General features: G+C 39.9%; 2 protein-coding genes across 2 annotated transcripts; one reads left to right on the top strand and one right to left on the bottom strand.

The window, feature by feature from the left end:
- The first annotated feature begins 3,925 nt into the window (after window positions 1–3,925).
- Window positions 3,926–7,740, top strand: rsph9 (radial spoke head component 9). The gene is made up of 5 exons (XM_004541981.5): window positions 3,926–4,341; window positions 4,457–4,625; window positions 4,835–4,964; window positions 5,381–5,524; window positions 7,236–7,740. The coding sequence occupies exons 1-5, from the start codon at window positions 4,115–4,117 to the stop codon at window positions 7,394–7,396; spliced, it is 831 nt and encodes a 276-aa protein (XP_004542038.1). The 5' UTR covers window positions 3,926–4,114; the 3' UTR covers window positions 7,397–7,740.
- mrps18a (mitochondrial ribosomal protein S18A) lies at window positions 7,571–12,983 on the bottom strand. Its single transcript, XM_004541982.3, has 6 exons — window positions 12,764–12,983; window positions 11,549–11,580; window positions 11,159–11,263; window positions 10,944–11,067; window positions 8,229–8,301; window positions 7,571–8,130 (listed from the first exon to the last, which is right to left on the bottom strand). The coding sequence occupies exons 1-6, from the start codon at window positions 12,909–12,911 to the stop codon at window positions 7,986–7,988; spliced, it is 627 nt and encodes a 208-aa protein (XP_004542039.1). The 5' UTR covers window positions 12,912–12,983; the 3' UTR covers window positions 7,571–7,985.
- Between the last annotated feature and the right edge of the window lie 249 nt (window positions 12,984–13,232).

Below are 13,232 nucleotides of genomic sequence, written 5' to 3' on the forward strand. Positions count from 1 at the left end.
CCATTTTAGAGCCAGCCTTTAGTGCAGAGGACATCAAACTGATTTTACATAATGGACCAAACTGGCTTTTCTGTCTGTGTAAAGAACACTACACATTTAATCCCTTTAGATATCTCAAAATAACAAGAAAGAAGTGTCATTTTACCAGCATCTCTCAGTTTTTCTACATGCTATTGAAAAAGTGCGATGGTAATCTCCAAAAAGTTGATTCTGTTCATCTGGACGTAGCGTAGCGTCATCCAAGTGACTTCTTCAGTCTCAGCTGACTGCAGGTTTCCCCAGTCTTATAAACAGTACATTTGCATAATGACTGAACCCAGCCCACTGAAGGAACAATGGGCTGGGAGGTCAGTTCCTTAATCTTACAGTTTTTTCTGATGGCTTAAGCACATTTTTTGTAACTATTGGCTATTTTTGCAAAACTCTACACACAAATAAGGAAACTCTTCACCCAATTAGCAAAACATTGTAGTTTTCTTGTAAAAGCGAATAACCCTTGCTTAACTCTCCACACCTTTGTAAAAATGGTATTTTGGTATCCAACAGTTAACACAAGCCATCACATTAATAAGCACACATTGCACCAACTACACACTGATGGTATGAATGAAAAACACATCTGGCTTTTGCTTTCTCTGTGCACAAGGTAGGCCATGTCAGATTGAGCTCATACTGTTGTCATAGGTCCATAAACATAGACGGATCCAAACTTCAAGTACTGGTGTTTATTCACACACAACAAAACAAACACAAGTGTTTATTTCCAAGTCAAAACAAAATAGTAATTTCACTGAGGAAAAAAAGAAATCAGTCTACATCGTGTCGTCTCTCTGGGTCCGGTCACAAAGTTTTGTCTACATCACATGCAATGTCCTCTAGTCCAAGCACTGGGGAAAATATCTTCTGGAATTTTACATCTATGGTATTGTTGTGTTTCTCATTGGCATATGGCAGTGCTACAAATCTTAGTGCAAAGTGACTGTACTAACCGACTCTCATTTCAAAATGTCCTTATGATGCTTGCTACAGTGTAGCGGCTCAAGTTAGGTTGAACCCGTTGGCCAGCTTCCCTCAGGGTCACTCCATGGATGATTACATGGTCCACTATTATAGCTCTGATGTCATCAGCAATTCTATTTCTTACTCTTCTTACCCTTCCTCTCCCCCCTCCTCGTCCTCCTCTTGCTCCTCCTTGTCCTTGTCGTCCTCTTTGTCCTATTTCTTCACCTCCACATCCTCTTCCTCGGCCTCCTCTACTTCTCACCCTTCCTGCTCCCTCCATTGTACTCCACACACAGAGCTTAGCTGTATTATAGTGCTTAGGCTGATTGCAAAGTGAACTAATTATCTAAAAAAGTTTTCACATGTGACAGTGTGCCAGACAGTTGGCAAAATAGTGTAAATAATGGCCATAAATGTGTATAATTTTGCTAGAAGTGCGTTGATCATTTGGAAATTGAGTGTAAAGCAGTGAGTTGTGTTTACAGTTCTGCAAAAAGAGTGCCGTGCAGTGGATTGTAGCTACAGGTTTTCAAAGTGTGTTACAAAATGGCAAACTGAGTGCAAAGCAGTGTTTGTGCTTTTAGTTTTGCAAACTCAGTGAGTGGTTTTGCTATAAGTATTAATAGTTTTAGAAATTGTGCTATAAGAATCACAGTTAGGGTTTAAGCATTCAGAAAAAACTGTAATTATGCAAATTCTCATGACCATTGATCAACAACCACTGACCAAAACCCACTGATCAAAGACCACTGATCAATGGCCATGAGTACCATTCACAGAGAGTTGGGGAATGGCTGCAATCACAGCATTGTAAGATGGCGAAAGATGTACCCTTAGGCCCCCTCCTCGATTCAGAGATGGTCTTTCCCTTTTCACGTAAATGGCCTCCTTGACTCCACGCTCAAACCAGTGTTCCTCCCTGTCCAAGATGTGTATTGAAAGAGTGTCCACTGGCCTGTAGGTGTGAATAGACTGCAGAGTCCTGGCCTGACGAGGTAGCTGTTCTGTGTTGTGCCATCCGCTTCGCCAGAGGTTGTTTGGTTTCCCCGATGTATAAATCCTGGCAATCCTCCTGGCACTTAACAGCGTACACTATGTTACTCTGTTTGTGTCGGGGGACCCGATCCTTGGGGTAGACCAGTTTTTGGCGCAGCGTGTTTTGGGGTTTAAAAGCCACAGAGCCCCGGTGTTTAGAAAAAATGCATCTCAACTGCTCCGATACTCCTGACACATATGGGATCACTAGAGGTTTTCGCTTGGGCAGCGGTTGTCCTTCTCTCCTGGATTGGCTGGAGCTTTCTTTAGGTGCCTTTCCAGCTTTGACAAACGTCCAGCTGGGATAACCACATTTACGCAGGGCCTTCTTGATGTGCTGCTGTTCTGCCTCCCTGGCCGCTGTGTCAGTGGGGATGGTGTTCGCTCTGTGTTGTACCGTCCTAATGACACCCAGTTTGTGCTCCAGTGGATGATGAGAGTCAAACTTTAAATACTGATCTGTATGTGTAGGTTTACGGTACACATCAGCTTTTAGATGTCCCCCATACTGATGGAAATCTCACATTCCAAGAAGGCTAACCTGCCACTTTTCATATCCTCCCTGGTGAATTTGATGTGCCGGTCCACCGAGTTAATGTGATCCGTGAATTGTGGTACATCCTGAGATTTTATTTTAACCCAGGTGTCATGAATTTGCATAATTATGTTTAAGGAACTGACCTCCCAGCCCATTGTTCCTTCAGTGGGCTGGTTTCAGTCATTATGCAAATATACTGTTTATAAGACTGGAGAAACCTGCAGTCAGCTGAGACTGAAGAAGTCACTTGGATGAGTGACGAAACGTTTCTCCCACAAAACGCTACGTCCAGATGAACAGAATCAACTTTTTGGAGATTTCCTTTCCTGGATGATTGAGAATGCATCAAGACTGAGATGGTAAATGTAAGAAATCTGTCAGCACAAATCTTTGGGCTTAAACTGTAAGAAACAAATGTGTAAAATTACAGAAAATATTTCTGTCAGCATATTTCCCAGTCTGTGTTGTAATTAAAGAATAGTTTGATAATTTAGAGAAAATGACCATGAGTTTGCTTTTTATCAGCAGATAAAGCTGTAATATTTATCAAAATAAAGTTAAAAAGTCCAAAATCTATACCCTTCTTCACATTTTCCAACTCTTCAGTGGGCCAGATTGGACTCTTTGATGGGTGAGTGCTCTAGTGGCACTTTGTCAAACTTCAGTTTTTTTGCCCCATTTCCATGTTGGCTTCATGTTTTGTTTTGTTTTGCTTTGTTTTTTTTGGGGGGGGGGGGGGGGCAGAAGTTACCTTTTGCACTTTTCCCCAACCAAATGTACCCATTTTACATGTTAATAGTCATATTACAATACTTTTTACAGTACTGCAGCATGACCAGATCTTAATGAAAGCATTCACGCTGACAGGATGTTTTTCTATTTAGGTACAGAGGCCAAGTTAATGTTATTAGTAACACCTGAGTAAAAATGGCTTCTGTGACGCCCTGTGTAAAGTTTCGGTTAAGACACTTTTACTTGCTGCTTGTACAGAAAATAAATCAATCCGCCAGCAGCCAGGACACAGTAGTTTACTTGGCTCTTCTTCCGACATGTTTTTGTGTGTTAATACCTGTCTCAAGAGTTAAGACGGAAAGCTTTCATTAAATCTTCCCTCCGGCACAAACTCGACCATATTCAGACAGGTTGACATTTATAAGTTTATGCACTTTATCCGCCTGCTTCACCCCGAACCGCTGCTAGCACGCACACACTTGAGTTGATGACGTCAGTCGCTCGTGGTCTGGTTTATGGAAACATCATAAGCAAACACGCCCGACATGAACTATGTTTCGTGTCTGTTTTAATCGTTATGTCCCGTAGAGGCACGAAACACTTGGGGGGGGGGGAGTTATTCAAAATAGTAAATAAACACGATGAGCGAATAACCCTGCGTAACCATGGCAACTGTGTTTGTTGCCATTAGAGTGCAAAGACACGACCTGTAGGGCTTTTTAGCTGTTATTTTAGCTAACAAATAGTCGGAAAAAACACGTTAATTTAATTGAAAACGACTTTGTAAAAGCTTGTAGCTGTTACATAATGGACTCAAATTCGTTGTATTATTCTTTGGAGCTCGTTGCTGGTAGTGGACATATTTTAACCCTCGAGCAAAGAACCGCCCTGGAGTCTTCCTTAGTGCTCCTGAAGAAAAACTACAAGTTCAGTCGAGTGTTGTTTTGGGGTAAAATATTAGGAATTAATGGGGTTTATTTTATTGCTCAGGGGAGAGGAGAAGATGAGATGAAAGACAAAAAGAACCTGTATAGGTAAGACATCCGCTTCAAGTGTCTTTTTTATTTTATTTTTAATTTTAGCCACTGTACATTTATTTAAGATCGTGAGATATACCATTGGGCTGCTATTTTGTGGTGTTAACTCCAGCTTGAACTGCATGGACTGGTTCCTACTTCCCCCTGCCTCAGACTCTATGATAGAGGAAGTGTCCAAAGCTACAAAGGGTCGCTTCATGGGAGACCCGTCATTTGTGTATGAACATCAAGAGATCCACAGGCAAGGAAAGGGAAATGAGCCTGTAAATGAGAAGGCAGTGGTAAGTGTGATCAGTGCTGTTTAGTAAGACAGCGAATTGAATTACAGGATGAAGTGTTTTCCTGTTCCATTCAGTGTTACTGCAGTGTTCGATGATGCAATGAATTCAAACAAGAATCTACATGCAACCAAACTGAACATAATGTAAAAAAAAACAAGACAAATGTTTGATTTTTTTCTTCTTCTTTTTCTGGCTTATATTGGTTACAGATAACAGTAACTGAGGAAAAAAGACTGGCAGTGTCCGTTCATCAGATCGATGCAGAAGTGTCTGTGGTGCCTCGTGGCGCCTTCATCAAGAGTCCACGTGGTCTTGTCCAGCTCAACCGCAGCTTCTGTGGTAAATATGTATATACTGTGGGGGAAATAACAATTTGATCCCCTTGCTTCACTTCACTTACAAAGAAATGAACAGTCTCTTAATGATCTGAAGGCAGTTGGGAGGACCACGGTCATCAAGAACAGCATTGGTAACGCACTGTAATGGATTGAAACCTTGCAGCACCCATAATGTTCCCCTAGTCAAGAAGGCACATGAAAGGCTTGTCTTAAGTTTGCCAGCCAACAAACTTTTGGCTACTAAAACAAGTGCATTGTTTCTGTTATTCCTTTTCATGTTACCTTTGGGCCAACATGATGGTGAACGTTGATGTCATACAAAATGACATGTTATTGCATTTATCAACAACAAATACAGTATTTTGTTGTATCTTTTGTAAAACATGGGCAAGATTGTGTGATTTTTTTTTTCTTCAGGTCTGTCTGAGGCAGAAGCAAGGAAGCTTGACAATTTCCTTCACTTCAGACAATCAAAAAATAAGAAGAAATCTGCCCTGGACATGGGTGATTGGAACCCAGCAATGGACTATCTGGATGCACTCAGTGATGACATTCCGAAAGGTGACACTACAGAGCTTAATCTGTCCTGAACACACAGTCACATTTTTTTCATTGCATAAATTCAACAGTGCAGGTCCTAAGATTTGTTTTTAACAAGTATTTCATTTTCTGCTAATTGCTCTTATTTTATAACTGATCTCAGCAGAATTGGGCGGTGATTTGACGTTAATATGTGTTCCATTTGCTGTGCTACATTACAAGGGGTGATTTTCACAGAAAACGCTTGTGGTGATTCAGCTGTTTGAAAACCATAAGGGTCTTCTTCCAAGTGGAAACAAATTGCATAATTTTACCAGTAAAACGGTGGTTCAAGTGAGGCTACCAATAAACACAAACCTCTAAAACCGTCTGACATTAACATACCAGCCACATGGGAAGGATTTTTGGGAATATATGCTTAGAAGAATTTCCCTGTGTCTACTTACCCAGAGTTTATATGCTTTGGTCTGACACTCAGGCTTTTTGGATTTGGAATATCTGGGCTTTGAGTACAGGATTTGGTGCACATTAATTTGATTTTGGCCTTCTACCATAAACAATTCCTGAGGGGAGAGAGGAAAATGAGAACCAGGAGAGAAACCAGTAAAATAGGACCACCAACCAAACTGATGTTGCATGATTAATGGAATTTTCTCACATTTGGATGGGAGTCAAACTCAAACTATAATATCATCTACGGACTACTACCATCTATCATTATGTGGCAATGTAGCAGAAAGCATGACATGATAATCCTGGCTGCACATTATTGGGGAAAAAAACTATCACACATAGCAGGAAAACATCAACAGTGAACACTGTGCAAAGAATAATGTGAAAGCAGACATGCAAAGTCATGTCTGCGAGGTTAGCGACTGGATATGCTCCAGACCAGAGTGAATGTAAAGAGTGAGTGTCTGGATTTAACAGGGTGTGTGAGGGAGAGAGAGAAAAAAAGGTTTAGCACCCTTAACCAAACATGCAGCAGATGTCTGACAGAGAGCTTCCACATGTGTACAAGTCGGTGTGTGTTCGTTGTGTTGATGTGGATGTCAGCTGCATCATGTCTAAAGCAGACAGCACACAGCTGTTTCAGTGCCACGCTCACTGCAGCGGATTGCATGTTCCTGCCTGAAAGGATAAAGAGTTAACATTTCTTAACGGGACACTAGGGGAAAAACAGGATCATGTATCTCCACCAAAAGACAGGTGCTTTCCTCTGAGACCCAAAGCTGGGCTCTCCCCCTTTTCCTTAACCATCCCTCAAACCGCTTCCAGCTCCTGATTTAAGTTTGTTTCGCCTTCTGCTACGCACATTACATACTGTTGACGTGGGTTTTTTTACTTTTAGTTGCATCATATTTTGAAATCAAATCCAGAAACAGGAAAGTTGCAACTTTTTTTTTTTTTTTTAAATATTGGCCTTTAAACTCTTTTATGTAATCACGTTTTCATAGTAGCAGGTCCAATTAAATCATTGTTTTAATTCCCTAGGTTCTTGGCGTTCATGGTCACACCCCGAACATACTTGGCAAACGGGTTAGACTATAGACATCAAAAGCACAAAAGCGTGATTCATTGGTGTATCCTCTGGCTGAATAGTGTAAGATTTCCAAAGATTAGTGTTTAGCCTTTATTTCAGCTCAGCTTCACGGTTCTGTTGGAGAACATAATTTAGCAGCGTCCTGCTTTTCCTATTAACTGTTTACAAGTCTTGTGTGTTTGTGTCTAGGATCTTGGAGTCTTCAGTTTGAGTTCGCAAGAAAAGTGTGCGTGCTTCGCAGTCTGCTGTGGTTCGGCCTGACCTTCTACCACGTGCCAATGACACCACAGCATGGATACATCTATATAGGTGACGGGACCAAGAATTTGGACCTTCCTTTCATGCTATAAAAGCTTTTTTTCAAGCTGCATACTCTCAGTAATTCACAAAACCAAAATCTGCTAAGATCTTGTTGTATTATAAAACAAATAAAACTAGGTTGGTACAGTCAGTTTAGTGTCTACAGACTTTTTGTTGTGTTTACTTCCAATTCACAAAGGCCGTGCCTACACAGTAAACACATGTTGAGAGGCAGAGTAAACACACATTTTATTTTCACATCTGTGTTGCATTGAGTATACACAGTCACCATACCACCTACTTTGAAACTGTAACACTGATCAGGTTGTTGCTTGCATTAAGTTGTCAGCAGGTTTCCTTCAAGAGTTTTTTTTTTTTTTTTTTTTTTTGAAAAGCAACAGCCAGAATAGATGGTGTCGGGTGGGTCTGAGTGTGATTCATTAAAAGAGTGACTCAGCTTAATAAACAAAAGTTAGAATAAACACAGATGGATGAAGCTTTTAGGAATTGTTTCCTCCCTTCTCAGAACCGTATGACAACGGTCAAGGTTAGCAGTCAGGGATATGGTGGTTTCATCCCTGAATAAATGGGTCCACCCACTTTCCTCCAGTTGTACCAATCTTTCAGGCTTTTGGTCCTTCAGTGTTTTATGTACAAGGGCTTGACACCATAACGCACATTGTTCTTTAGTATTGGGTGGCCAACAGGCATACGCTTCTTACACCACTTCAGTCCAGTTTTATAGATGGGTTTCACTGAGTCAATGGACCAGCGAGTCAGGTATCTGTACAACAAACAGAGGTGCAGGGGAATTATTAACAGCACTGCGCTGGATACAAATGTTGAAAAAAAAGCATACGCAGACATAGATACATGCGTCACCTGTTAAGTTTGGGCTTGGGTCTCTTTGGGACATGGTCTTCTGGAAGTTTGGGTTTATGGTCAGGAAGCAGACCTTGAACACACAAAATAACAAGATGCATTTATTAACTTAAATTTCTCAGTACTTGTATTAAAAAAAATAAATACTGTTACAAACTCTCAAAAGACAGTTATAAAAGACAATGTACTGATGACACATTAAGATTTACTTCTCACTGTCATTACAGTCACCAAATTACTGCTCAGTTTTCATTTAATGTAATGTTACAGCTGACAGTGTTTATCGTCTGCGTAGTAGATGATAAACACGTGAAGCAGACAAATTCAGGTTGTTCTAAAATGAATAAAAGACTTGAGGAACAAGCAAGAACAAGTTTACAACCCTACTATCATGTCTTGGTCCAGGTTGCACAATTATTTGCCTTTAGGCAGTGTCAAATTCAAACCTTTCATAACAAGCTGTGATGCTTTGTAAAATGAAGGTATAAACAGAACTCAAAAGTTAAAATTATTTGTGCTTGATTTTGAAAAGTACAAAGAAAATGCAGTGTACTGCCAAAAGTATTCGCTTGTTTGCTTTTACACGCATATGAACTCAAGGATATCTCATTCTTAATCCATAGGCGTTAATATGACGTCAGCCTAACCTTTGCGGCTATAACAGCTTCAAATCTTCTCGGAAGGCTTTCCACAAGGTTTAAGAGCGTTTATGGGAATTTTTGGGCATTTCTTCCAGAAGCACATTTGTGAGGTCAAACACTGATGTTTCACGACCAGGCCTGACTCACAGTCTCCACTCTAATCCCAAAGGTGTTCTGTCGGGTGAGGTGACTCTGCGCAGGCCAGTCAAGTTCTTCCACACTAAACTCACTCATCCATTTCTTTTTGGACCTTGCTTTGTACACTGGTGAGTAGTCATGTTGGACCAGAAGGGGTCAAACCCAAACTGATCCCACAAAGAAAGAAAGAAAGTGTACTTTATTGATCCCCGTGGGGAAATTCCTCTCTGCATTTAACCCATTCACTCAGTGAAGCAGTGGGCAGCAATTGGGCGCCCGGGGAGCAGTGTGTAGGGATGGTACCTTGCTCAGGGGTACCTCAGGGTAGCTGTTCAGGGGAATCGAACCCCCAACCTTCCGATCACGGGGCCACCACTCCACCTACTGAGCTATCCCTGCCCCGTTGGGGAGTGAAATTGTCCAAAATGTCTTGGGATGCTGAAACATCAAGAGTTTCTCTCACTGGAACTAAGGGTGCAAGCCCAACTCCTAAAAAAAAAAACAACTCCCACACCATAATCCTCCCTCCACCAAACTTTACACTTGGCACAATGCAGTCACACAAGTACTGGTTTCATGACAAACACCAAACCCAGACTCATCCATCGGATTGCCAGACAGCATGGTGATTTAAGGCTTGGATGCAGCTGCTCGGCCATGAAAACGCACTCCATGAACCTCTCTACACACTGTTCTTGAGCTTATCTGAAGGCCACATGAAGCTTGGAGGTCTGTAGTGAGTACTCTGCAGAAAGTTGATTTGACCTCAGTGCAGTAAGTGCCTTAGCATCCCATAACCCCACTCTAATTTTCTGTCGTTCCAAATCACTTCTACTTTATTGTAATAATACTAACTGTGAAATATTTAGCAGAGAGGAAATTTCATGACCAGACTTGTTTTTAAAACAACTCATCCACCTGAATACTAGAGTTAAGGACACAGTTGCATTTGTTGACACAGGCAGCTAGAGCCATTCAGTGTCTGCTAGGCTCTCCCTCCAATAACAGGACTCACTGAACTGCATCTCTCTGCCGTCTTTTAATGGAATTACCAACAAATATTATATAGTAATGCATGTTGCTAGTATTCATCCATATAAGATAACTGATAGCCCTGAAAAATAGTGGGTTGTATCACAATGACTATATCAATGTTTTATATTAAAACAGGAAAAATGTTGGAAGGGTCCAACAGGTGGAATTTCTCACTCATTAGGAATTCATTAGATTCATTAGCAACAAGTCAGCATGATGACTGGGTATTAACAAAATGCACATAAATCTTTAGCAGAAAGACTTAGAGGGGTTTCAAAATTGTGTACTCAGGTGAAATCTCTCAAAGCAAGAGAAAAAGCCAAGAATTAACTATGCTGTGATCTTCTGACCCCTCGTGCGTGTTTAATGCAGCAGAAATACTCTGACAGGCTCAGGAAAAGTATGAAAATCATGATCAGTGTACAGTTTGTTCCCTTGCCGTGCTTAAAAAACGACTGACTGCCAAACACTAAATTCTTTTGTTTCTTGTGACCTGTTTTGCAAGTGCTGCATTACTGCACCAACATTATAATCAATTCATTCCTGTCTGGCCTCTTAAAATGTCTATATATAACTGCTATGTTACATTTGTTACAATTTGCTGCCCTCTTGGCTACATCTGTTTTGAAAAAGACCATTTTTATTGTCAAACATTTTTACCTTGCTAAATAAAGGACACATAAAAGTCACTCCGCTGAACCCAAGCTAATTAAAAATAGACTCAGACAAAGTGGCTATTAACCTTTGTATTTATTTTATCTGAGTAAACTAAATAACCCACTTACAGGTGGAAAGAAAGTACAAGGAGGCTTCATGATATATGACACGTGTCTAGAGCTGTGGAGGTGCTACTGATGGGTAACTTAAAAACTTAAAGCGCAACAGCAGGACTTCCACTGACCTGCTCTGTGAGCCATCTGTACACAAATGGCAATCTTGCGGTGCTCTTCTGGACAGAGACCAGTGACTCTCCTGGGCAACATCCCTCCATCTGACCTGATGAACTGACTGAGCAACAAGACATCCTGGGAAGGGAAAATACAAAAAAGAAAGAGAAAATCAGGCTAATACAGTAATATTAATAATAATGTCACTAATAACAGTGAAAGTATTTACTGTGTAGTTGTATTTGTTCTGCAGATTCCATCTGTAGATTGGACACTTGGCTGTGGGATTTGGAGGCTGTGCTCCGACTGGAACTTCCAGAATTTGTCCTTCAATCTAACATAAAAATAAGAGATATGACAGTTACTTTATCAGAATCAAAGCATTTTTATTATACTAATAGCATTTGCTATTTATTTACAAGTGCGGAATAATACTCCTCAACTCCAACATGGTCTCTCACTGCTGGTTACAGAGTTTATTACGTATTTATATTAGGCCTTATTAAAATACATCAAAATGTTTTGTGTAATTATCCAAAACAATGATGATTCAAAAAAAGTTTTGCAATTATTTAACTTCACAACAATAAAATTTTGAATGGTTCTGAGCTTTACTTACATTTGTTGTTTTACCATCTTGCTTCTCCACCACTGCAACAGACATTATGAAACATCAGACTTTACATTAAATTTTAATTTGGCAGTTGAATTTCACTAATTCATGTATTAAATGTTGTTTTATTCCAAAGTAGGATGCTCTGAGGCTGGAGCCCAGCAGTCATGGGGTGAGAGGTCCTAGTACACCCTGGACAGTCTGTCGCAGGGCTAACACCAAGATACAGACCACCAATCACAATCATTGTGAGGTGACAGTGCCAACTACTGCATAGTGGAAACAAAAGTGGTTTCCACACTGACATTGTAATTGACAATAAAAATCCTAGATTCAAGTTTTACTAGTCTGTAATTGTAGATATAAACAGTGCTTTTTCATTTTAGTCAACAATCAATATTACTCGTTCAACTACTAACTCCAAAACTATCAACAGAATTGATCTTTCAAACTATTTTCATTAACTGTTAAAGCTATTCCTGTAGCTTTAACACATCTGGTTAAAGCTACAGAAATCTGCGTTTCTTGATTCTAATGTGAGAACAGATGACTACAACTTCTTACAATGCAATATTAAAATCTTTACATTACTAGTTTCAAAGTAATATTTTACTCTGTTTGATCCGTCTTGGGTCTACCAAATTCAAACTAGATATCTATAATTTCCTTTAATTCCAAAAATGAAAGAAGTTCATTCATTTTAACTATCATAAAGTTAGTTGTTAAAGATGAACAACTAATCTTTATATTAATGCATATTATATAATATTTATGCACGTGCTGAATTGTTGAGATTGTTTTGATGAATGTAGTACCTGTATTAGAATATGCTGTTAGGCTTGTTTTTGATTTTGGTAAAATGTGGATTTTTCAACGCAATCTTACTGACATTTTTAAATTATTTTAATGGGTTCTATAACTTTGTTAGAAAGCTGAAAAAAGAAGCTCCTTAAAGGTTTCAGAAGTTCTTGCAGTACATAAGGCATAAGCCTCAGGAAAGTTAACTGAAAAGTCAACACCTTCAGACGCTGCCGACTGACGTTTCACGCAGATGTGGTCGTCATCATTTAACTAATGTATTGTCTCTTTATTGGAAAACACAACAGGAGAATAGCGTGTCCTATAAGTGATAGGAAATGAAAAACATGCGGTGTATTTAGCAAAACATGCTAGTTATCCCACCGACAGGCTAAAGCTGTAACGTTTGCACACATGTCTCACCTTGACGAATCCCCCTTTTCTGGATAGTTAAAGAAGTAAGCTGAGGAACACTTATCGTCCTTAAAGAACTCAAGTTGGTGCCTCTGGATTCAAGTTTTAAGCCCGCAAATGAGGTCCAGAGAGACCTGAACACACTGCGGGCTGCCATGTTTAATTCTTGACTTTCTCCTTCGTTCCTTCCTGTCTTCTTCTTCTTCTTCTCCTACATTTTAATGGCGGTTCCTTCCTGTCTGTTATTCTCGCGAGAATAAAAGAGCGACACCGATGGCGAAAACCGCTTATTACATCTAAGAGGGACAAAAAAAAAAGGGGGGGGGGAATCCCACAGGTTACACAACTACAGAAATATCATTGTACATTTTTGTTCCCATGTTCGTGTATGACATTTGTTTGTTTTAGTTGTTTTAATAACTGACTTTAAAAAAGCTTTATATGTTGTTACTTTATATCCAAAAGTAAATAAATTTTC

Source organism: Maylandia zebra, linkage group LG15 (genome assembly GCF_041146795.1).
Source record: "Maylandia zebra isolate NMK-2024a linkage group LG15, Mzebra_GT3a, whole genome shotgun sequence".
Taxonomy (NCBI): domain Eukaryota; kingdom Metazoa; phylum Chordata; class Actinopteri; order Cichliformes; family Cichlidae; genus Maylandia; species Maylandia zebra.

Excerpts from the sequence above, each read along its gene's own strand:
- mrps18a (XM_004541982.3), bottom strand. The coding sequence starts at position 12,911 with ATGGCAGCCCGCAGTGTGTTCAGGTCTCTCTGGACCTCATTTGCGGGC. Across the intron at positions 11,581-12,763 it reads GAAAAGGGGGATTCGTCAAG|TGGTGGAGAAGCAAGATGGT; the intron begins GTGAGACATGTG and ends TGTCTGTTGCAG. Across the intron at positions 11,264-11,548 it reads AAGATGGTAAAACAACAAAT|ATTGAAGGACAAATTCTGGA; the intron begins GTAAGTAAAGCT and ends TTTTTATGTTAG.
- rsph9 (XM_004541981.5), top strand. The coding sequence starts at position 4,115 with ATGGACTCAAATTCGTTGTATTATTCTTTGGAGCTCGTTGCTGGTAGT. Across the intron at positions 4,342-4,456 it reads GACAAAAAGAACCTGTATAG|CTTGAACTGCATGGACTGGT; the intron begins GTAAGACATCCG and ends TGTTAACTCCAG. Across the intron at positions 4,626-4,834 it reads CTGTAAATGAGAAGGCAGTG|ATAACAGTAACTGAGGAAAA; the intron begins GTAAGTGTGATC and ends TATTGGTTACAG.